The sequence below is a fragment of the Leucopleurus acutus genome (assembly GCF_964270905.1).
Source record: "Leucopleurus acutus genome assembly, chromosome: 14".
Classification (NCBI taxonomy): domain Eukaryota; kingdom Metazoa; phylum Chordata; class Mammalia; order Artiodactyla; family Delphinidae; genus Leucopleurus; species Leucopleurus acutus.
In genome coordinates this window covers 75,208,791-75,235,384 of record NC_139156.1, presented here as the reverse complement: position 1 = coordinate 75,235,384, position 26,594 = coordinate 75,208,791, and the positions used below count along the sequence as shown (strand labels likewise).

Below are 26,594 nucleotides of genomic sequence, written 5' to 3'. Positions count from 1 at the left end.
CAAATATCCTTGTGAACTAATCTTTCTTGTCACTTTATTTCAGAATTAATTAATAGCAGTAGAAACTATTCAAGAAAGAAGTTTGATGAGTTTAACAAAGGTAGAAAATGGTTCCATGATGAAAAGCATGAAGGAATTCACTCTGAAGAGAAACTTTATGAATATAATAAAAATGGGAATGGCCTCTGTCTTAATGAAGACTCTGTTCAGCATCAAAAAATTCAAATTTTGGAGCAACCTTTTGAACACAGTGAATGTAGGAAAGCTTTCCAAGAGAATTCACTCTTTGTTATACATAAGAATCCTTACACAGGACAGAACACCTGTGAATACACTGAATACAGAAAAACCTTCTGTGATATGTCATCTCTCTTTGCTCATCAGAGAACACATCCAAAAGAGAATCATTATGAATTTAATGAATGTGGAGAAAATTTCTTTGAGGAATCCATTCTCTTTGAACATAATGTTCACCCTTTGAGCCAGAAGTCAGATCTCATTCCAATTCAGAGAAGCCACTCAATTGACAATATTATTGGATATAATGAATGCGGAAACTTTTTCAATGAAAAAATAGTCTTTGGCATACAACAGAGCATACAAACAGGAGAAAAACCCTATGAATGTCATGAATGTGGAAAAACCTTCAACAAGAAGTCAGCCCACACAAGACATCGGAGAACCCACACTGGGGAAAAATCCTGTGAATGTCATGAATGTGGGAAAACTTTCTGCAAGAATTCAGACCTCATTAAACATCAGAGAATTCATACAGGGGAGAAACCTTATGAATGTCAAGAATGTGGGAAATCCTTCAGTGAAAAGTCAACCCTCACCCAACATCATAGAACACACACAGGGGAGAAACCATATGAATGTCATGAATGTGGAAAATCCTTCTCATTTAAGTCAGTCCTTACTGTACATCAGAAAACACACACAGGGGAGAAGCCCTATGAATGCTATGAATGTGGGAAGGCCTTTCTCAGAAAATCAGACCTCATTAAACATCAAAGAACTCACACAGGAGAAAAACCTTATGAATGTAATGAATGTAGGAAATCCTTCTCTGAGAAGTCAACGCTCACTAAACATTTGAGAACTCATACAGGCGAGAAGCCCTATGAATGTACTGAATGTGGAAAATTTTTCTGCTACTACTCAGGTTTCACAGAACATCAGAGGAGACATACAGGAGAGAAACCTTTTGGATGTAATGAATGTGGGAAAAACTTCCGTCAGAAATCAGCCCTAATTGTTCATCAGAGAACTCATGTAAGACAGAAACCCTATGAGTGTAATGAATGTGGAAAGTCATTCTGTGTGAAGTCAAAACTCACTGCACATCATAGAACACACACAGGGGAGAAACCCTATGAATGTAATGTTTGCAGGAAATCATTCTATGTGAAGTCAAAACTTACTGTACATCAGAGAACACATTTGGGAAGAAACCCTATAAATATAATAAATGAGGGAAGTCACTCTGGGTGAAGTCAAGAGTTTATATAACAAAGAACACAAAGCAGGGAGAAAAATCTATTAAGATTTTGAGAACATCTTTGGTCTAAAGTCAGTTCTCGTAATACAGCAGAGAACTTACAGAGGGAAGAAAATAATATGAAGATATTCTGGACATAGGAAAATTTTCTACTGGAATTTGAACCATACAGTGCATCAGAAAGCTCAGAGTACAGAAAACCTATTGGTGAATGAATACAGGGAACCTTCTGCCCAAAGCCACACCTCACTAAACATCAGAGAAATCACACAGGGTAGAAACCTCTATCAGTATTCATAAAGAAGACTTCATCCACAGGCCAGAGAAAAGGCACAAACTATATAGCAAATTATAGGAAAGCATTTACTATGAGTTGGTGTTTTATTGGACTTGTGTGAAATGTTTGAAGTAGCATTTCAGTGGATATCAGATAGTAATTTAAGTGGGTAGAAGCTTTAAGTTAAACCTAAGCTTATCATACATCAGAAATTTTGAACTGAAGTGTCTAGCATTTAGGAAATGTGGAGAATGTTTGCATTTAGACATAGCATTTATACAATTTGGCCTATTGCTGGGTGTGCTATTCCTTCCACTTTAAGGTACTGGATATCAGCTGGAACCAAGGGGGTTATAAGCAACTCACATGTTTATTGCTGAGGCATATGGAAAACAAGGGAAGATTTTTAGCAAGGGGACCCACATGCAAGAAGATTTTCTGATGTCCAGGTAGAGAGAGATACCCTGGTCTTGGTGATATACATAGGACAGGAGCTTGCCAGCAGGATTTCTGATTAATTGTGAGGCTGACTAATTTTGAGTGGCCTGTCCTGAAATGGTGGATCAAAGGGGCAATGTAGGTTCCTTGAATGCAGCTACCTGGTGTAGTGGAAGTGGTATGAAATATAGGTAGTTTCTGCCTTACCAGTGTTTAACAGTTTGGCCAGATGCCATCCTGCTGTGAAGTGACTTACTGCAACCAACTTAACATGTTTCTTTAAAAAGCAGAACATTCATGTACAAACATATACATTGTTAAGTATGGAACTTTAAAAAGCACAAATAGATTTTACTACTGAGTAAGATACAGTAGTTTGCAGCAGACCAGTGCACTCACTAAGAACAACTAGAAAAGCAGTTCACAAAAAGCATCTATTTACTTGCAACCTATTGCAGAAGCAAAGAGGGCTAGAATGGTAATATTCAGGAAGGGAGTGAATGACAGAAAGTATATGGGAAAATATAGCTGTTTTTCCTGGGAGCACTTGCCAATTCTGGCTACAGGGAGGAACCTGAATATTGAGCTTGGCTCAGGCAGAGGGCTATAGCTTGGTGGGGCAAGGGGGGTTAGGGTGCAGGGAGACCAGAAGCCAGGGAATGGTGACCTTTGCCTGTCAAGGCTGGAGTGAAAAATTCTGAAACATGAGAGGCTTCAAACACATAGCCAGTTTCTCAAAATTTTGAGAATACTGACACAGGGCAGGAACTTGAAAATCTAATCTCAAAAACACAAGTAGATTTTCTTTTTCAGTACTGAGAAAAAAATGAATAGAATTCAGGAACTGCCAGGAGGATGGGCCCCTGGCAAACACAGCATGCTATCAATAAAAGCACAAGGTCATACCAGAGGTAGATTGTACCTTACCCAAACTGCAAACAATCTGAGTCATATTTAAAAATCTACCAGAAAGAAAACTCATAGGAACAGATGGCTTCACTGCACTTGTTCTAAATATTAAAAAAAGACATAATACCAAACTTTTATAAACTTTTCCAGAGATAGGAAGATAGGAACTTTCCTGTTCACTTTATGAGGCCAGTACAACTTTGATACCAAAACCTTTAAGACATTTCAGGAAAGTAAAGTTACAGACCACTATCTTATGAATTTAGATACAAAATCCTAAAATTAAAAAAATTCCAGCCATATCAAAGGACAACACATCTTGACTAAATGATGTTCACTAGAGGAATCAAAGGATAGATTTAGTATTTCAAATTCAATCCATTTGGCCTTCTACTCCTCTCTCTCATTCTCCTTTCTCCCTTTGCACTTTGTAAATTTCTCTTCTGCCTTCCCTTCCTAGCGTTGAAGAGGCAGAATAGGCCTGCCGTGAGGGATGAGAAAGGTGTTGTGGTGATGTGCCAACCTGCATCAAGAGTGCTGGGGGCAAATGGAAGAGATGGTTAGCATGGCTGAGATACTGGTAACATTGAGCAGATAAGTAAATGTATTGAAGATGATGAAAGCCAGGTTCCTCACTGTTAGAAAAGGTATCTGTAAAAATGGAAAGGGGGGAAGTTAGAAAACCACCTGGAGTGTTGGACTGGAATGATACTCATTTTAACTACACAGAAATAATTATAGTAGTCATTGTGTGTGTGTTTGTATGTATTTTATGGATCTGTCTACTGACAGCTCAGTAGCACTGAGCACACCAATTACCAGGTTATTAATTACTAAATACTATCCTCCCACCAAAAATGGAGGAGGTCTCTGGAGTGATAGCTTATTCCAAGTCAGAGATGGGGAGAAATATCTACCAGACAATAAGAAAATGTTCTAAGAATTATGGAAACATGTCAAAAGAACCACCTTGGACAGGTTCCAGTGGCCAAATTTGAGACAGTTTGATCAAAACAAATAAAAATAGCATCTATAATATAAGTGACTTAAAAATGTGAATCCAATAATTTGTACAGATATAAATAAGTGAATAAATACATAGAGGAGGGAAAGCTTTCTTTATAAGCCAACTAATAAATGTAGGAGGAATAATGGCAATAGAAGAAACACTATTTGGCAACCATCATACTGGTGGTTGATTCAGTAAGTAGGTGCCAACATAGGCTAGAGTTTGTGGGTAGAAGTTTAATGAAGAACAGGTATTGGCATTATCTCCAAATATTTCGCCACAAAATACTAATCAACTACCAAGGTGAAAATGGTGATTTTTATGATAAACCTGGCAGATACCAACATAAGTGATCAAAGTTCACTTCACCAATGGTAGGACAGGTCAACGTAATGTACTCCCTGGTGAGATGCTCTGAGAAGAGCCAACACATTTGTGCTGTATTCTTACCAAGAAAGCATAGCCAGAGTATGCTAATGCGGAAATATCAGATGAACCCCCTTGAAAGGTTATATTATAGAACGTAAAGCCTGTATTTAAATTGTCAAGGACATAAAAGGAAAAGACTGGGAGACTGTTCCAGGTTGGACTAGACTGAAGATGTTTTAAAATAAAAACAAAAAGGAAAAATAGAATAGTTGGGACAATAAAGAGTGTGTAAATTCGATGGTAGTGTTTATTTCCAGACTTGGGTCCATAGGTAAGTAAGTGTTTTGTTTCAGGAAAATACACACTCAAGTACATAGGGGAAACGAAGTCTCGTGTCTGCAGGTTATTTTCAAATGCTTTAGAAAAAGAGTAATGAGTGTGTGTGTGTAGACACAGAGTTCAAGTATGTGCTCAAGGGACAGATGGAGGAAATGCAGTGCACAGGGGGAAATGGGAATGAGTTTTTTCTACTAGTGACTTTAGTAAGTTTGAAATCATATCCAAGCAATACTTAAAAGTTTAAGTTAATTGATGTAGCCTACCACATTAAAAAAAAAATAAGTTAAACAATATTAGTGTCTCAGTAGGTGTGGAAAACATTTGATAGAACTTTACACACATTCATGATTAAAAAACTACACTAGGAATAGAAGGAAACTTCATTAAAAACAAGTAAAAAGCTAATATACAACAAACATCAAATTAAGTAGACGAATACTGGAATATTTCTTCCTGATATTAATAATGGGACAAGGACCTCCCTGGTGGTGCAGTGGTTAAGAATCAGCCTGCCAGTGCAGGGGGCACGGGTTCAAACCCTGGTCCAGGAAGATTGCCACATGCCACTGAGCAACTAAGCCTGCGTGCCACAACTACTGAAGCCCGCGTGCCTAGAGCCCGTGCTCCACAAGAGAAGCCACTGCAATGAGAAGCCCGCACATCACAACAAAGAGTAGCCCCCACTTGCCACAACTAGAGAAAGCCCGCACGCAGCAATGAAGACCCAATGCAGCCAAAAATAAATAAATTTAAAAAAATAATAATGAGACAAGAATGCTTGTTACTGCCACCACTACTATCTAACAGTGGACTGAAGGTTTTAGCTAGGTCAGGTCAGTAAGGCCAAATAAAAACAAAAATAAGACCTAAAAACTGGGAGGATTGAAGTAAAACTCATTATTTGCAGGTAATACCATTGTTTACATTTAAAAGTCTATGGAAAAATTATTAGAAATATGTGAATTTAGCAAACTGGCTATATAAAAATTATATTTTTATGTATAAACAACCAATAGAAAAATTAAATGATGCCAGGAGAATTGCATCCTTCCTGGATAGGGTGGCAAAGAACAGATTTATTCTCCTGCCTGGCATAATTGGGGAAAGGGGAAACAGAAAAATAAAGGAAATAATTATGTTCAAGTCACTGGACATACAATAGCCCTAAAACAGTTCCAGAAATCCAAAAAGTGCATCACAAAATTAAGAGAAGTTCAAAGACAAAAATAAATGAAAGGGTGTTAAGAATGACTTGTGGGGAGAAGACAAGATGGCAGAGTAGAAGGAAGTGAACTCACTCCTTACGGAACCATCAAAATCACAATGAACTGCTGAACAACCACTGCCAAAAAATAAATAAATAAATAATGCTAGAACCTACCAAAAAAGATACCCTACATCCAAAAACAAAGAAGAAGCAACCAAGAGACAGTAGGAGGAGCACAATCACAATAAAATCAAATCTCATATATGCCGGGTGGGCGACTGACAAACTCGAAAACAGTTATACCACAGTTCTCCCACAGGAGTGAAAGTTCTGAGCTCCCAGCCTGGGGGTCTGACAACAGGAGGAGGAGCCCCCAGAGAGTCTGGCTTTGAAGGCCAGCGGGGTTTCATCACAGGAATTCCGCAGGACTGGGGTAAACAGAAACTCCACTCTTGGAGGACGCACAAGGGTCTTGTGTGTACCAGGACCCAGGAAAAAAAGTGGTGACCTCATGAGAGACTGGGCTAGACTTACCTGCTCGTGTTGGAGGGTCTCCTGCAGAGGCAGGGTTGGCTGTGGCTCACTGCAGGGACAAGGACATTGGTGGCAGCAGTTCTGGCAAGTACTTACTGGCCTAAGCCCTCTTGGAGGCTGCCATTTTCTCACCAAGACCTGGCCCCACCCAACAGCCTACAGGCTCAGTGCTGGGACACCTCAGAGCAAACAACCAACAGGGCAGGAACACAGCCCCACCTAACAGCAGACTGGCTGCTTAAAGTCCTCCTGAATAAACTGCTGCCTGATAAACACCCCAACATGGCCCTGCCTACCAGAACAAGACCCAGTTCCACCCACCAGTGCGCAGGTACCAGTCCTTCCCACCAGGAAGCCTGCATAAGTCTCTTAGCCAGCCTCATCCACCAGGGGGCAGGTAGCAGAAGCCAGAAGGAACTACAACCCTGCAGCCTTCAGAATGGAAACTGCAATCACAGAAAATTAGACAAAATGAGACAGCGGAGGAATACGTCCCAGATGAAGGAAAAAGATACAACCCCAGAACACCACCTAAGTGAAGTGGAGATAGGCAATCTACCTGAAAAAGAATTCAGAGTAATGATAGTAAAGATGATCCAAGATCGTGGGGAAAAAATGGAGACATAGATGGAGAGGATACAAGAAGTGTTTAACAAAAACCTAGAAGAACTAAAGAACATACAGATGAACGATACAATAACTGAAATGAAAAATACACTAGAAGGAATGAATAGAATAACTGAGGCAGAAGAATGGATAAGTGAGCTGGAAGACAGAATGGTGGAAATCACTACCATGGAACAGAATAAAGAAAAAAGAATGAAAAGAAATGACGACAGTCTAAGAGACCTTGGGGACAACATTAAACACACAAACATTTTCATTATAGGGGTCCCAGAAGGAGTAAGAGAAAGGACCTGAGAAAATGCACGAAGAGATAATAGCTGAAAACTTCCCTACCATGGGAAAGAAAATAGTCACCCAAGTCCAGGAAGGGCAGAGAGTCCCAGGCAGGATAAACCCAAGGAGAAACACGCCAAGACACATAGTAATCAAATTGACAAAAATCAAGGATGAAGAAAAAATATTAAAAGCAACAAGGGAAAGGCAACAGATAACGTACAAGGAAACTCTCCCATAAGGTTATCAGCTGATTTCTCAGCAAAAACTCTGCAGGCCAGAAGGGGGTGGCACAATGTATTTAAAGTTATGAAAGGGAAGAACCTACAACCAAGAATACACAGCAAGCTTCTCATTCAGATTCAACAGAGAAATCAAAAGCTTTTCTGACAAGCAGAAGCTAAGAATTCAGCACCACCAGACCAGCTTTGCAACAAACGTTAAAGGAACTTCTCTAGGTGAGAAAGAAAAGACCACAACTAGAAACAAGAAAATTATGAATGGAAGAGCTCACCAGTAAAGGCAAACATACAGTAAAGATAGTAAATTATCTGCACACAAATATGATATCAAAACCAGCAATTGTGAGGAGAGCACAAGTGCAGGATATTGGAAATGCATTTGAAATTAAAGATCAGCAACTTAATACAATCTTATTTTTTTGATATAGACTGCTATATCAAAACCTCATAGTAACTGCAACTGAAAATCTACAATAGATACACACAAAAAAGAAAAAGGAATCCAAACACAACACTAAAGTTAGTCGTCAGATCACAAGAGAACAAAAAAAGGAAGGGAAGAAAAAACACCTACAAAAACAAATCCAAAACAGTTAACAAAAATAAATGAAAGGATTTACTTAGTGTTGATGACTTTGAAGACTGATTTCTCCCTAAATTGAATGATTAATTCAATGCAACCCTAACTGCCATCCAACAGCAGGTTTTGTTGTTGGAAATTATGAATTTAAAATGTATTTGCAGATGCAGTGACCAACAATAGCTGACACAGTCTGAAAATAGCAAAGTAAAGCTGCAGGACTCAGATTGCTACATAACTAGACTGTTACAGGCAGACCTCAGAGTTATTGGCTTGGTTCCGGACCACAGCAATAAAGTAAATATTGTAATAAAGCGAGTCACACTGCTTTCTCAGTGCATATAAAAGTTATGTTTAGGGCTTCCCTGGTGGCACAGTGGTGAGAGTCTGCCTGCCGATGCAGGGGACACGGGTTCATGCCCCAGTCTGGGAAGATCCCACATGCCGCAGAGCGGCTAGGCCCGTGAGCCATAGCCGCTGAGCCTGCGTGTCCAGAGCCTGTGCTCCACAACGGGAGAGGCCACAACAGTGAGAGGCCTGCGAACCGCCAAAAAAAAGAAAAAAAAAAGGCAGTGGCATACTGGGAGGAGACAACTGCAGTGCATGTTTCTAACCAAGGATTCTTACACAAAATGTGTAAAGAGCTCCTATAAATCAAAAAAAGTCAGAAAAGTTAGCAGAAAAACGTAAATTGAACATAATTTACAAAGAGTATATTTAACTGGCAAGTAAACATGTGAAAACTTGATCAGCTTCAGTAGCCATCAAGGAAAGGTAAATTATAACAAAAATTTAATACCACTACACACCAGAATGGCTAAAATGATTTTTTAAAAACTGATGAAGATATGAAGCAACTGGGATTCATACAAGTTTGGTGGAAATCTAAATTGTACACTTTGGGAAACAGGCTTTTTCTACTAAAGCTGAGCATGCATGTTAATTTCGGGGTTTTTTTTGTTTTTTGTTTGTTTTGCTAGTTTTTTGTTGTCGTTTTTGGCCGTGCTGCGCAGCATGCGGGATCTTAAGCATGGAGTCCTAACCACTGGACTGCCAGGGAATTCCCCTATATTTTGGATGTGTAATTGTACTTCTAGGCATATATCCAACAGATAAATAAAAATATTTTTACTGAAAGAGTATTCACAGTAGTACTATTCTCAATAGCCCGGATACAGACAACAGCACAAATGTCCACCAACACTAGAATGGATATATAAATGTGCTCTATTCACTCAGTGATACACTCTACAGGATTGAGAATGAACCAACCACAACTGCACGCATACAAAAGAAACAGCACAGAGGAGTATATACTGTATTTCACTCAAAAAGGCAAATTTAATATGTGGTGTTGGAAGTTGGGATGGTAGTTTCCTGGATGGTGACAAGTTGCAAGGATTGACTTGAGGGAGCTCCTCTGGTGTTAACAGTGTTCTGGTTTTTTATCTGCATATTGATTGTAGGTGTATTCACTTGGCAAAAGTTATTGTGAATATTTATATATATACTCATAGTTTAGTATAACTGTTCCTTAATAAAAAACAGAAAGTCTGAAATGTTGGCTCTCTGAAATCCCTCCAATAGTTTCTCAGTTCTTAAAAAACACACAACACAAATAAGATGATCCATTAGGATAACAGCAGTAAGTATGTATGTGAAGAATCCCCGTGTGTTGTGCTAAAGGTATGTGAATATATTACATAACATATTTTGTCCCCTTAGCTATGTGACAAAGATTTTTCACGTTAAATGCTAACCAATTTCTCTTAATATACATTTTAAGGCAAATAATATTTTACAGTTGTCAAGTTTACCTTACCTAGTATACGTTCTCTTATGGTTTCCTGGCATATATAAGTGCATATGGCCAGTGTTTTCTATTAACTCTTTAATAAAGAATTTAAACATTGTGTTTATTAAGTTTTCATGGCCTCAGCATCTACCAGTGGGTATCATGAAAATACTAATTAAACAAAATAAGCATTATCATGTTAATTAAAGAAAGCAGATTTGAACTACTTCAATTCAACACAGTATTGCTTTCCATTATATGAAGAAAATATCCTGTTAAAATGTTCAGATGAGACATCTAGGTATAAGTTGTATAATCCAAGCTAAACAGGAAATACTTACATCTGTATTATGATGTTGTGTATATATTTTTTCCTATTCCTTTCTTCCCAATAAACAGGAGGATACAGAGCTAGATACCAGATTGCTTGAGTTTATATGCTCTCTGGCTTTGGCTCTTAAAAGATTTGTGACAAATTAACTATCTGTACTCAGACCCTCATCTATAAAATGGGGACATTAGTAGTGCCTACTTCATAGCGGTGCTCAGAATAATTTATGAACTATGAGTTATGCATGCATTAGCTGTTATTTCTTGAATTAGCTTTCAAACAATTGAAAGATTCTTACAAACTCTTCATTCCCTATACTCATTTTTTTCCCTTGGTAGCATAGCCTTGATTTGTATTTTTTTACCTTAGTCTTAGCATGCTCAGAGTAAACCTTGGTTAGATTAAGCCAGTCATGGAAAAGTTTCTCCTCGGGGATTTGTTTGGGATTGGCACATGTCCTCATTCTGGCCAGAGCTGTTTGCAGAGGTGTTCTGAAAACTTCTGGAAAGGCTTCTTTCTTGTGCAGCTGAAATTTTTCATGTCTGGACATGACCCTTAGTTATATCCTGCATCTCTGAGCAGTAGGTGAAGACTGAGGGTGGTAGAGCAGAGAGTGAACAGATCTGGATTCATGAGGATGTCATTCAGCTCTTTAACTGTTCTGCAGTGAGGATAGTCGGAGGCTGTACTCAGCAGTGGGCAGAACTCAGAGTAGCTTCCCTGCCCAGGCAGGGCCACAGAACAGCCCCCAAGGCTGGCAAGACTCTTGTTTGGGGAGTTAATCAGGGAGAACTGTGCCCCAAGTTCCTTGGCCAGACATGGCCCAGTGTCCTGGTTCTGCAGATGTGCAGTGCTGCTGGCCATGCTCTCTGAAGTGCTGTTGGGTTAAGCAGCTTTCCAGGCGCTCGGGTCAGGCTTCCTGGTAGGGTGGGGCTATGTATTAGCTCCCCTGCCTGGCTGGAGTGGGGGGAACAGCTCCACCAAGCCTTGCAAGGCTATTTTTTTTGTGGTCTTACCTCAATCCAGTTCTGTGGTCCTGCCTGGGCAGGGAAGCTACTCCATAGCTCTACCCATTGCTGAATACAACCTCCAACACTACCAATCAGGAAACCTAACCAGAACTCCTGGGAATCTCAGTAGCTCACCCTGCAGCCCTGATTGCAGTGGCACTTGAGCAGAGAGTTTGGCCAGCAGCTCTGCGTCTGCAGAACAGAGACAGTGGCCCCATTTGTCCAGGGAGCTTAGTGCACAGTTCTGTCTAACCTGATCCCCAAACAAAGAGCCCTGCCAGTCTTGGGGGCTGATCTGCAGCCCCAACTGGGCAAGGATGCTCGTTTATAGCCACACCCAAAGTGAATACAGCTTCCAGCCTGGCTTGACCAAGAAACCCAGCCAGATCTCCTGGGAATCTGTGTAGCCCATCCTGCAACTCTGATGACAGCAGCACTTGAGTAGAGAGCCCATCCAGTGGCCCTACCCATTTGACAGAGCTAGGACAGTGGTCTGTCCGGTCACGGAACTTGGTACATATTTCTGCCTAATTTGATCCTCAAACAAGAGACTTGCCATGCTTAGGGCCTGTACAGGGGCCCACCCTAATAGGGAAACTAATTTGTAGCCCCTTCCATTGCTGAATAGAGCCTTCAGTCCATCCAATTAGGGAGCCTAACCAGAGCACAAGAGGAGCTGCCTAGCCCATCCAGCACCCCTGCTTACAATGGCACTTGAACAGAGAGCAAAGCCCTTGGCTTTCCTCATCTGCAGGGCAAATCTGGTGGCCCCATGTAGCCAGGGAATTTGACGTACAGTCTTGCCTTATTTGGGTTCCCAAACAATGAGCTGTGCTGGCCCTGGGACCTGTTCTTCACCCCACCAGGGAAGAGAAGCTCATTCATAGCTCCATCTAACTGCTGAGTATAGTACTGATACCCAGTCCTGACTGTCCAGGAGGCCTGACCAGAGAACCCAGGCAATAGCAGAGCCCATCCTATGGCCTCACTTGAGCAGGAAACCAAGTCAGCAATTGCTATTCAAATGTTTTCAGCCAGAGGCAGCCCCTCCTGACCTCAGAGCTTGGGCAGAGGCCTTGCCCCAAAAGAGATGGAGAGCAAGCCCCAATTGCCCAAAGTATGCTACCAGTTGACATGTCCAGAAACCGAAACTGAGCTGACTGGTGAAGAACTGACCTTACCAAAGTTAACCTGTGAAGTCTGGAAGAGGAGACCGTTTGCTCAAATGTAGAAACCAACATATGGATTCAAGGATCATGAAAAATCAAGTAAACATGACACCATGAAAGGAAACTAATAAAGCTCCAGTAACACCCTAAAGAAATGGAGAGCTAGGAACAGTCAGACAAAGAATTCAGAATAATCCTCTTAAATAAGATTAATAAACTACAAGAACAGAGATACTTAAAGGATATTAGGAAAACAATGCATGAACAAAATGAGAAGTTCAACAAAGGAATCAAAAAAAATTGAGAGCTGAAAAAAAAGAAACTGCACTGAAGAATTCTGTAGTGTCTCAACAGCAGGCTCAACCATGCAGAAGAAAGGATCAGAGACCTAGAAGTTATCCAGTCAGAGGAACAAAAAGAATCAAGATTGCAAAAGAGTGAAGAAAGACTACACAATGTGTGGGGCACCATCAAAAGCAACAATATCCTCATTATAGGAATTCCAGAAGGAAAAAAAGGACAGATGGCATATTTAAAGCAGTAATGTCAGACTTCCCAAACTAACAGAAATGGCCACCCAGATCCATGAGACCGAAAGGACCCCAAATATGTTAAATCTGAATAGGGCTACACTGAGACACATTATAATTAAATTGTCAACAATCAAAGACAAAGAATTTGCAAAGCAGGAAGAGAATGGAGACAAGTTACATGCTAGGGAACCTCCATAAGACATGGTGGATTTCTCAACAGAAACTTTCCAGGCCAGGAGAAAAAGGAATGATAAATTTAAAAATGCTAAAGGAAAAAAAACCCCTGTCAACCAAGGATTCTATATCCAGCCAAGGTGTCCTTCATTCAGAAATGAAGGAGAGATAAAGACCTTCCTGAACAAATAAAAGCTGAGAGAGCTCATCACCGTTAGATCTGCCTATAAGAAATGCTAAAGAAGCTCTCTGGAAGAAAAGGACACTAATTATATAATCATAAAAACATAAGAAGGTAGGACAAAACTCACTGGTAATGGTAAATATATAGTCAAAGTTAGATTTTGTAATACAGTAATGGTGGTACATAGTTCCCTAACTCCAGTTTAAAACTTAAAAAAAACAGTAAAAATTAGCATAAGTAAAAACATCTATTATATACGCAATATGAAAAATATGTAAACTGTAACATCAATAACCTAAAATGTGAGGGGGAGGAGAAGTAAAAGTGTAAAGCTTAGGAATGCTATTGAAGTCTTGTTATCAGTTTAAAACACGGTGTTATAATTTTAAGATATTTTATGTAAGCCTCATGGTAACCACAAGGAAAAAACCTGTAGTATTCATACACACAAAAAACAAGATAATGAAGTCAAAGTATACTAATTCCAAAAGACATCAAACACAAACACAGCAGGATAAGAAGCAAGGAGCAATGGGTCTACAAAACAATCAGAAAACAATTAACAAAATGGCAATAGTAAGTTCTTACCTATCAATAACTGCTTTAAACATAAGTAGATTAAAGTCTCCAATCAAAAGACAAAGATGGCTAATTAGATAAAACAATAAGATCCAATGACATGCTTCCTACAAGAGACTCACTTTAGCCTCAAAGACATACATAGACTAAAAGTGAGGGAATGGAAAAAAATATTTCCTGCAAATGGTAACCAAAAATAGCAGTGGTAACTATACTTATATCAGACAAAACAGACTTTAAACTGACACTGGGAGAAAGAGAAAAGTTTTATACACACACACACACGTAAAGGGATCATTCCATTAAAAAGGTATATAATGTTTGTATATATTTATGCACCAACATTGAAGCAACTAAATATCAACATATAAAGTAAAACTACATGGGCTAAAAGGAGAAATAAACAGCAATACAGTAAGAGTGGGGGATTTTAATACTGCACTTTCAAAAAGGATAGATCATCCAGAGAATCAATAAGCATCCAGCGGTTTTAAACAGAACTACATACCAAATAGACCTGATAGACATATACAGAACATTCTATGCGACAACAGCAGAATATGCATTCTCATCAAGTGCACATGGAACATTTTCTAGGACAGACCATATCTTAGGCCACAAAACAAATCTTAGCAAATTCAAGAAGATTGAAATCATACCAAGTATCTCCTCGGACCACAATTACAAGGAACTAAAAATCAACAGGAGGATAACTGGAAAATTCATGAATACACAGAAAATAACAACACACCCTGAACAACCAATGTCTTAAAGCAATTAAAAGGGGAATAAAAAAGTATCTTGAGACAAACAAAAATGGAAAGACAACATACCAAAACTTATGGGATACAGCAAAAGCAGTTCTGAGAGGAAAGTTCATAACAATAAATGCCTACATTAACACATTATTGACCGGAGATGTATTAATTTTGTTACCCAAACGTTACTGACCAGAGACATATCGATATGTTTTTAGAGAGTGACACAATTTACATCACCATGTGAAGTTGTTAGAGCTTAGAATTGATCAAGGGTTCATTATACAACTTATGACTGCCATTATCATTCACATTTTGCTCCGTTAGGTTTTTGTTCCAACCTTGTGCATAGTTTATTACCATAAAGTTTTCAAAAATGACGCATTGCAAAATTTTGAGTGAAGAATTTTTCAGTGAATTTTATGCAGATACTTTCTCTGACTGTCCGAGAGGCATATATACTAGTGTATCAGAAAATGATAGTTCTTCAGAATATAGTTCTGATTCAGATGATGTGAATATTAGACCAAAAAAGGACAAAAAATCTTAGTGACTGATTCTGATATAGAAAGTGAAAATGAAACTTACAGTGCTGGAGAATGCTCCTTTGCTTCTACAGAAGAGTGGATTGAAGACAACATTTCAGGAAAATTAGAAGACTTTACAGGTGTGTCAGGTGTAACTGCTGAATATAATAACCAGCAAAGTGTTAGTGAAATAACAGAATTAATTTTTAGTAACTTGTTCGAGTTGGTCACTTCTCAAACTTGTATCACCAACAAAATGAAAAATCATATAAAAAGTATGATAAGGTTTTAAAATGGACTGCTGTAACCAACAGTGACATGAAGAAGTTTCTTGGATTAATAATTTTGATGGCACAAATAAGAAAGTCACACTGGAAAGGATATTGGTCGACTGATCCCTTACTTGAAACACCTATCTTTCCAAAGATTATGACGAGAAGAAGGTTCAAACAAATAAGGACATTTCTTCACTTTAACGATAACTTGGAAACTCCACTTCCTGCAGACAGAATTTAAAAAGTTAAACCTCTTTTGGATTATTTTCTACCAGAATTTCAATCAATCTATATACCCAAACAAGAGTTATCACTTGATGAGGCAATGATAAAGTGGAGAGGATGACTCAGATTCAAAACCTATAATCTGGAAAAACTCACAAAATATGGAATTTTAGTCAGGATGGTTAGCTAAAGGGAAACTGGATATATATGCAACCTTGAGATTTACACAGGGAAGGAAAGAAACTGCAAGAAACAATATTATCAGTCCTACAACCTTATCTTGGTTCATGGCACCATATTTACCAAGACAATTATTACAATGGTGTGTCCACATCTGAAATATTGTTGAAAAATAAAACCAGAATTTGTGGGAATATAAGAGAGAATCATCGTCTACCAAACCAATTAAAGGAGAAATCTAAAAATCTATGTGGGGGGAGGGAAATGACATTCTTACGGAAGGGAGAAGTGATTCTTCTTATATGGAAAGACAAGAGGCTAGTCCGCATGGTGACAACTATTCATGACGCCTCCACAGCATCTACAAGAAAGGAAGACAGAAGGATTGGCCATCAGACAACTAAGCCCACTTATGTATTAGAGTATAATAAATATATGAAAGGAGTTGATTGATCCGATCAATAACTGGCACACTTCAATATCTTCCAGAAAACTCGAAAATGGTATAAGAAAATGGGTTTCTATTTGAGTAATGCAGGGGGCCCGGGTTCGATCCCTGGTTGGGGAACGAGATCCCGCATGCATGCCACAACTAAGATTCTGCATGTCACAACTAAGAGCCCACATGCTGCAACTAAGAATCCTGCATGCCGCAACTAAGACTCCTCATGCCACACTAAAACAGATCCTGCAGGCTGCAACTAAGACCCAGCACAGCCTAAATAAATAAAATTTATTGTGGCCTTAATGCACAGAATAAAATGACTCACAAGCAATTTTAGCAGTAGCTAGAGAATGGATAACTGACCATTCTGGTGAATGTAGTGGTAGTCCCGCACCTGGTCCTTCTTGTGGCGTTTCTAAAAGAGCCCCCCACAAGTCGATCCACCTTGTCGACTATCAGGTAAAATAAAAGAACATATTCTAGAGGAAATAATACCCACAGGACTAAAAAAAATGCTGCCATAAAGTGTAGAGTCTGCTCTTCCAGGGGAAACTACAGTGAAACAGAGCATATTTATAATAGATGTTCTGTTCCCCTGCACAGAGGTGCCTGCTATACTGCCTATCACACTCCAACGAAATATTAGAATGCTTTAGTAAGACATGTACAAAGTTTCAAATAAATACATTAAGTGCAAAAAAAGTTGATATTTACTCAAACATGGGTGTTTCAATATTCACTTACATAACAAATTGCCAGCCACAGGCATTAGTTTCTGCAAAAATCCCCTGGTCAAACAGTGTGTTAAGAAACTGAAACCGGGCTTCCCTGGTGGCGCAGTGGTTGAGAATCTGCCTGCCAATGCAGGGGACACGGGTTCGAGCCCTGGTCTGGGAAGATCCCACGTGCCGCGGAGCAACTAGCCCTGTGAGCCACAATTACTAAGCCTGCGCGTCGAGTCTGTGCTCCACAAGAGAGGCCGTGATAGTGAGAGGCCTGCGCACCGCGATGAAGAGAGGCCCCCACTTGCTGCAACTAGAGAAAGCCCTCACACAGAAACGAAGAGCCATACACAGCCATAAATAAATAAATAAATAAATAAAATTAAAAAAAAAGAAAGAGACTGAAACCATGCCCCACAGGGTTAAAAAAAAAAAATCTTAAAACCATGCCCCATAGGGTTAGTAGAAACTGGTGATTTACAGAAATTGAGTTTATATTACAGCTTGCTAAAAACCCCTCTGGGGCTTCCCTGGTGGCGCAGTGGTGGAGAATCCGCCTGCTAATGCAGGGGGCACGGGTTTGAGCCCTGGTCTGAGAAGATCCCACATGCCACGGAGCGGCTAAGCCCGTGAGCCACAACTACTGAGCCTGTGTGTCTGGAGCCTGTGGTCTGCAACAAGAGAGGCCACGACAGTAAGAGGCCTACGCATGGCGATGAAGAATGGCCCCCGCTCTCCGCAACTGGAGAAAGCCCTCACACAGAAACGAAGACCCAACACAGCCAAAAATAAATAAATAAATAAATTTATAAAAACCCCTCTGCTTGTAGCCTGCCTTCACTGAGCAAACTTCCCTTATTATTTTATTGCAAATTACATGCTCTTCAAGCTTCATGTAGCTTAAACAATAAAATGGTTGCCTGAGTTGTTTTCCAGGAACTTGCAGTCAGCTGAGTCTAGTTCAAGCTGAGCCAATTAAGACTGGTTGGGACCACTAATCCTAAAACTGGGCCTATGCAAGTGTTTGATGAATGGCTTTTTGATGTCAGAGTGCCCAAAACTAAACCCTCATATCACGCTACACACCTCCATTTGTTTTTTCCTGATTACATATCTTTCTTTTGTTTTTAACATCTTTATTGGAGTAGAATTGCTTTACAGTGGTGTTAGTTTCTGTTGTATAACAAAGTAAGTCAGCTATAATATACATACATCCCCATATCTCCTCCCTCTTGCATCTCCCTCCCACCCTCCCTATCCCACCCCTCTAGGTGGACACAAAGCACCGAGCTGATCTCCCTGTGCTATGCGGATGCTTCCCACTAGCTATCTATTTTACACTTGGTAGTGTATATATGTACATGCCACTCTCTCACTTCATCCCAGCTTACCCTTCCCCCTCCCCGTGTCCTCAAGTCCATTCTCTATGTCTGCATCTTTATTCTTGTCCTGCCCCTAGGTTCTTCAGAACCATTTTTTTTTTTCAGATTCCATATATGTGTGTTAGCATATGTTGCTTTCCTCTTTCTGACTTACTTCACTCTGTATGACAGTCTAAGTCCATCCACCTCGCTACAAATAACTCAATTTCATTTCTTTTTATGGCTGAGTAATATTCCATTGTATATATGTGCCACATCTTTATCCATTCATCTGTCGATGGACATTTAGATTGCTTCCATGTCCTGGCTATTGTAAATAGAGCTGCAATGAACACTGTGGTACATGACTCTTTTTGAATTATGGTTTTCTCAGGGTACATGCCCAGTAGCACGCCTCCATTTTTGAACTTATATCCCATGAAGAAAAACGTAATTCAGATACGCCTGCACAGAACACAGATTGCCTCACCTCTTCCCTACCTCCAATCATCTTTCCCCACACCTAAGACCACCCTGCTTCTTTATGCCATAAATATTCCAAGCCCCCCACCATTAGGGAGGCAGATTTGAGACTTGTTCTCCCATCTCCCCCCTTTCTTTGCCGCAAACCTCAGTGCCTCAGCATGTTAGCTTGTTGCACGTCAGGCAAACAAACTTGGTTTGGTAACAAAACAAGAAAGATTCCTCACTCTATGCCTCAAAGTAGTAGAAAAAGAACAAACTGAGCCCAAAGTAGAAGGAAGGAAATAATAAAGATTAGAGCACAAATAAATAAAAGAGAGAAGAGGAAAACAACATAAAAAATTAATAAAACAGAGTTGGTTCATTGAAAAGATGAACTAAATTGACAAACCTTTAGGTAGACTAACCAATAAAAAAAGAGAGAGGACCCAAATCAACAACTTTATAAATGAAAGAGGAGCCATTACAACTGATACTACAGAAAAACAAAGGATCATAAGCTATATGAAAAAGTATACACCAACAAACTGGATGACCTAGAAGAAATGGAAAAATCCTTAGAAACGTACAACCTACAGACTGAATCGGGGAGAAATAGAAAATCTGAGCGTATCAATAACAAATAATGAGAGTGGACCAGTGATAAAAAAAAATCTCTCAACATCGAATAGCCCAGGACCAGATGGCTTCACAGGTGAATTTCACCAAACATTTAAAGAAGAATTAATCAATCCTCAAATTCTTAAAAAGAAAATCAAAGAGGTGTGAAACTCTGAAACTCATTTTATGAGGCCAGCATTACTCTAATACCAAAGCCAGGAAAGGACACCAGAGGAAAAGAAAACTATGGGTCAATATCCTTAATGATTGCCTTGGATAGTATAGTCATTTGTAGCAACATGCATGGACCTGGAGATTATCATACTAAGTGAAGTCAGTCACACAGAGAAAGACAAATATCATGATAGTGCTTATATGTGGAATCTAAAAAACAAATGATACTAGTGAACTTACTTACAAAACAGAAACAGACTCACAGACTCAGAATTAACTCATGCTTACCAGGGGGGAAGGATGGGGGTGTGGGGAAGGACAGACAGGGAGTTTGGGATTGACATGTACACACTGCTGTATTTAAAACAGATAACCAACAAGGACTTGCTGTATAGCACAGGGAACTCTGCTCAGTATTCTGTAATAACCTGAATGGGAAAAGAATTTGAAAAAGAATAGATATATGTATAAGTGAATCACTTTGCTGTACACCTGAAACTAACACATTGTTAATCAACTATACTCCAATATAAAATAAAAATTAAAAAAGGTAATATCCCTGAGAATATAGATGGAAAAATTCTCAGTAAAATATTAGCAAATCAAATTCAGCAGCACATTAAAAGGATCATTCACCATGATTCAAGAGGGATTTATCCCTGGGATGCAAGATTGCTTCAACATACACAAATCAATAAACGTGATACATCATTCTAATAGAATGAAAGAAAAAAACCATATGATCATTCGATAGATACAGAAAAAGCATTTGACAAAATTCAACATCTGTTCAGGATAATAACTCATAACAAATTAGGTCTAGAAAGAATATACCTCAACATAATAAAGGCTATATATGACAAGCCCACATCATCATACTCAGTGGTGAAAGGCTGAAAGCTTTTCCCACTAAGATCTGGACAAGGATGCCCACCCTTATCACTCCTATTCAACACAATAGTGGAAGCCCCAGCCAGAGCATTCATGCAAGAAAAATAGGCATCAGAATTGGAAAAGAGTAAGTAAAATTGTCTCTATTTGCAGATGGCTTTGATTTTATATAGAGAAAATCCTAAAGACTACACACACACACACACACACACACACAAAAACCCCACCCTGTTCTTCCTAAGCAACAAATTCAGAAAAATTACAGGATACAAAAATAACATTAAAATATCAGCATTTCTATACACTAACAATGAATTTTTGAAAAAAGAAATAAAGAAAACTCTTCCATTCACAATAGCATCAAAAACAGTATAATACCCAGGAATAAAATTAACCAAGGTGGTTAAAGATCTCTACACTGAAAACTACAAGACACAGATGAAAGAACCTGAAGATAAACACAAATAAATGGAAAGGTATCCTGTGCTCATGGGTTGGGAGAATTAGTAATATTAAAATGTCCATACCAACCAAAGTCATCTACAGATTTAGTGCAATCCCTGTCAAGATTCCAATGGTGTTTTCTTTTATAGAAGAAAAAAAAATCCTAAAATTTATGTGGAACAGCCAAAGACCCTGAATAGCCAAAGCACCCTGAGAAAGAACAAAGCAGAGGTTCATTCTTTCTGATTTCAAGCTATATTATAAAGCTAAGGTGTTCAAAACAGTATAGTACTGGCATAAAACAGACACATAAACCAATGGAAAAGAACTGAAAGCCCAGAAACAAACCCATGCATATATGGTCAGCTAATATTTGACAAGGGAGCCAAGAATACCCAATGAAGAAAAGAAAATTTCTTCAATAAACAGTGCTAGGAAAATTGGATATTCACAGGTAAGAGAATTATAATAGATCCCTATCTTACACAACTCACAAAACTTAACTCAAAATGGATTAAAGACTAAATACAAGACTTGGAAAACATAGGACAATAACTCCTTGACATGGGGCTTGGCAATGATTTGTTTGCATGTTAACACCTAAAGCACAAGCAACAAAATAAACATGATTACATCAAAGTAAAAAGCTCTGCAGAGCAAACAAAATGAAACAACAAAATGAAACGGCAACCTATCGAATGGGAAAAAAAGCTTTTGTAATCCATATATCTGAAAAGGGTTAACATACAAAAGATAAAAAGAACTCATGTAACTCAATGTCAAATCATTATAATCATCCAATTAAACAATGGACAAAGGATCTGAACAGATGTTTTTCCAAAGATGACATTCAAATGGACAATAGGTACACAAAAAGGTTCTCAATAATTAGAGAAATGCAAATCAAAACCATAGTATCTCTAGCCTGTATCGACCTAAATAAAAAAGGAAAATGAGGCAAGCTCAAATTGTCAAAAAAATGACTTTATTCAGGAATAGCAGAGAAATACAAATCAGGACATGCAAACTGAAGCAAGCTACAAGTGAGTCCACTGAGGGTCTGGGGTATGCTGTATTTATGGGCAGGGAATGTAAAGAGAGTTCATCTAGAGTCTGTTAAAAAAAAAAACACACTGGGCTTCCCTGGTGGCGCGGTGGTTGGGGGTCCGCCTGCCGATGCAGGGGACGTGGGTTCGTGCCCCGGTCCGGGAGGATCCCACATGCCGCAGAGAGGCTGGGCCCGTGGGCCATGGCCACTGAGCCTGCGGGTCCGGAGCCTGTGCTCTGCAACGGGAGAGGCCACAACGGTGAGAGGCCCGCATACCGCAAACAAACACACACACACACACACACACACACACACACACACACACAGGTCAGCTTTGAAAATTTCCTGTACAGACAAAACCAGTCTAGTCATACAAACAAAGCTCAATTCAGCTTATTTTTTTGGGACCAATCCGACCTGGGTCATTTCTTGTTCATGACTCTGGAAACCATAAGCAAAACTTCCCAAGGTTGATTTCCCCTGACCAACTCCCTATTATTTAAGAAAATTCAAATATTAACAGTTTTCTGTAAATCAGGCACATACAGGAAATCAGTCCATAACTTTTGTTTTTCTGAGGGCACATGTATAGATTTTCCATTTTATATCCTTTGGTTCCACTTTATTTTTTTTAATAAATGTATTTATTTATTTTTGGCTGCATTGGGTCTTTTGTTGCTGCGCCTGGGCTTTCTCTTGTTGCAGCGAGAGGAGCTACTCTTCATTGTGGTGCCTTCTCTTGTTGCAGAGCATGGGCTCTAGGAACGTGGGCTTCAGTAGTTGTGGCACGTGGGCCCAGCAGCTGTGGCGCACGGGCTTAGTTGCTCCGTGGCATGTGGGATCTTTCCAGACCAGGGCACGAACCCGTGTCCCCTGCACTGGCAGATGGATTCTCAACAACTGCACCATGAGGGAAGTCCCTGGTTCCACTTTAGATTGAAATTCTTTCACACCTGTTAGAATAACTATTAAGAAATGAATGCTGGCAAGGATATGGAGAAAAGGGAACTATTGTGCACTGTTGGTGGGACTGTAACTTGGAACAGCCACTATGGAAGACAGTGTGGAGTTCCCTCAAAAAATTAGGACTATCATTTGACTTAGTAATTCCACTAGTGGGAATATATATGAAGGAAACAAAAACACTATGTCGAAGAGACAGCTGCACCCCCATGTTCCCAGCAGCATTATCTACATTAACTAAGACATGGAAACAATGAAAGTGTCCACTGCAAGAGGGAGGAGATATGGGAACATATGTATATGTATAGCTGATTCACTTTGTTATAAAGCAGAAACTAACACACCATTATAGAGCAATTATACTCCAATAAACATGTTAAAAAAAAAGTACCCACTGATAGATGAAGGGAAAAGATTGTATTTATATGCAGTGAAAGAGTCAGCCGTAAAAGAAGGAAATCCTGCCATCTGTGACAACATGGAAAGACCCTGATGATTTATTCTAAGTGAAATAAGTCAGACAGAGACAGACAAATACTGTAGGATCTCACTTATACGTGTAATCTAACAAGCAAACAAACAGAAAAACCAAACTCATAGAAAAAGAGCTGAGATTTGTGGTTACCAGAGGTGGTAGGTGGGGGTGGGCAGTTGGATGAAAGTGGTCAAAATGTATAAACGTTCAGTTCCAAGATAAATAAGTCCTGGATATATAATGTAAAACATAATGGCTATAATTAACTCTGCTGTATGGTATATTTGAAAGTTGTTCAGAGCAGATCCTAAGAACCCTTATCACAAGGAAAATAGGTTTCTTCTTTTTTCTGTATCCATGAGATAATGGATATTAACTGAATTTACTGTGGGAATCATTTCTCAATATAGGTAAGGCAAGTTACTACGCTGTATACCTTAAACTTGTAATTCACACACAGCACTGTGTCATGGAGTGAATATGTTTATAAAAGTGGAACCTGTATTCTACAACACCTATGGAAGAGTGTTATTGAAGAAAAGAATGTGAAAGGGGGGACAAGATGGCGGCGGCGGAGGAGGACGTGGAGCTCCTCCCCCCACAAACGCCTCAGGAACACACGGAACAGTTCCCACAGAGCGCCTGCTGAACACTAGCAGAGGACGTCGGACACCTAAAAGGGCAAGAAAGATCCCCACGTGACCGGGTAGGACAAAAGAAAAAATAGGAAAAAAGGAAGAGGAGAGGACGCGGGACGGGACCTGCGCCCCTTGGGGGAGCTGAAGGAGAGGAGAGGTTCCCGCATCTGGGGAAGCCCCCTCACTGACAGGAGATCAGCTGGGACAGAAGGGGTCCTTCGGGGGCTCTGAGGCGAGTGCAGCAACCAGACTGTGGCAGGCAGGACAGAGTGAGACCTGAACAGAGGGACCGAGCCACAGCCCTGGGGGCCCCAGCCTGAGAAGTGTGTCCCCAGTGCGGACGGGGACTGGGTGCTGGAATGTGGGGTTTGGAGAACAGACCCGGGGAGGGAACTGCTGTTGGCCGTGAGAAGGGGACAGCCTGAGGGCATGGGAGTGAGGAAATCTGCAACCGGGAATGCTCGTGAAGGAAACCTGGACCACCATAGGAGCAAGGCACCAGTTGCTGAGTGACGCACAAATGGTGTGGCCACCACTGCAGCCTTTCTCCCCACCAGCTGACACCTGCCTCCCCAGGCACAAGGAAGGGCTCCCGCCAGGGCTGGCTCCTCGCGCCCCCACGTGCCCCACCCCTCCAGGCCAGCTCTCTCACGCACGCTGCCGCCAGTTCTCCATGCAACGCAACCATCCCTGCTGGGGCCGGCTCTCCTGTACCCGAGGCCTCTGGATACACTGCCTGACCCGTCCCTACCAGAGTGGACTCATGTGTTCCGGGGCAGCCTCAGGAGCAGACACCTGTGGGTGGCCCACATGCAGAGGTGGAGCTGAAACCATAGCTGTGTCCCAGGGGCCATGCAACGAAGGAAGAAGCTGAAATCTCTCCTCACAACTGCACAAACTGTGGAATCACACACACCCCCAATGACCAGCATTGTAAACTCAGCACCAGCAGAACATCTGAATGTCGACAAGTGCTCCCGCAGCTGAGACGAGTCTAGCTTTAGCAGCTGTGGGGTTTGTGGGCAAGTACATGCAGGGGATGGGCTGTCCCCATAGCGCCCACAATGGGTCCAGATCCATGATTACTGCAATCCTGGCACCTGACTTCAGTGGCTCTATGCTGGTGGCCTGGTGAAAACAACACCTGAGAGACACCAGGGCCAACTGCCAACATACCCATGGTTAAGGTGGGACTGAGAGCAGTGCCAACAACAGAGTAACTTCTGAGCCCGCACAACAGGTGAAAGGTGACACAACAGAGCACGCTCACAGGTGAACATCTCCAGAGGAGGAATACTCAGTGGCTTCTCTCCCAGTGGGAGTGCTCCAATCCCATCTACCTTGCATCGCAGATCAGAAACACAGCTAAAAAACATATCTGGGGGCCTCTTCAACAACAACTAGGGAGCAGACTCTGCCCCTGACAGGGCAGTGACAACCACAGACCAAAGGGGAGGCCCCGCTCAATACCCAGTGCAGGATCTGGTCACCACAACACCAGCCAAACCTCCTATCAAGGGGATAATGGCCAGCATACACTGAGGAAAAGACGTGGCAGACACCCATACTGAAAACAACCCTCGTAACAACAAACAAACAAAAAACGCAGGCTACACAGGGACGTTCCCACATAAAAATAACCCTCCAAGACAGTCCGAGGGTCTGGCATTGGGAGGAAGAACCCCCAGAGCATTTAGAATTGAAGGCCAGCAGGGCTTGAGGGCAGGAACCCCACAGTGTGGGGAGAAATAGACTCCGCTCTTGGAGGGTACACACAAGATCTCATGTGCACCGGGACCCAGCACGAAGCAGTACCTCCATAGGAACCTGAGTTAGACCTACCTAGGGGTCTTGGAGGGTCTCCTGGGGAAGCGGGTATAGGCTGTAGATCACTGTGGGGGCAATCACCCTGGTAGCAGAGGCCCCAGGGAATATTAATCAGCATGAGCTCAGCAGGAGGTCCACATTTTGGCACCAAGACCCAATCCCACATAACAGCCTGCAAACTCCAGTGCAGGAATGCCTCAGGCCAAACAATGAGCAAGACAGGAACACAGCCCCACCCATCAGGAGCAAAGCACATATTAATCAAACTAACAAAAATTAAATACAAAGAAAAAATACTAAAAGCAACAAGGGAAAAGCAACAAATAACATACAAGGGAATCCCCATAAGGTTATCACCTGATCTTTCAGCAGAAACTCTGCAGGCCAGGAGGGAGTGGCATGATATATTTAAAGTGATGAAAGGGAAGAACCTACAACCAACAATACTCTACCCAGCAGGGCTCTCATTCAGATTCAA

The 26,594-nt window shown here is 40.7% G+C and overlaps 1 protein-coding gene across 1 annotated transcript in view; it reads left to right on the top strand.

Annotated features, from left to right (window-relative positions):
• Window positions 1-8,680, top strand: part of ZNF37A (zinc finger protein 37A) — a 56,266-nt gene extending 47,586 nt beyond the window's left edge. The window contains exon 5 of the mRNA XM_082854882.1: window positions 44-8,680. Coding sequence (XP_082711008.1) covers window positions 44-1,494 — 1,451 coding nt within the window. The 3' untranslated portion in view covers window positions 1,495-8,680. The remainder of the gene's footprint in view (window positions 1-43) is intronic.
• The last annotated feature ends 17,914 nt before the right edge of the window (window positions 8,681-26,594 follow it).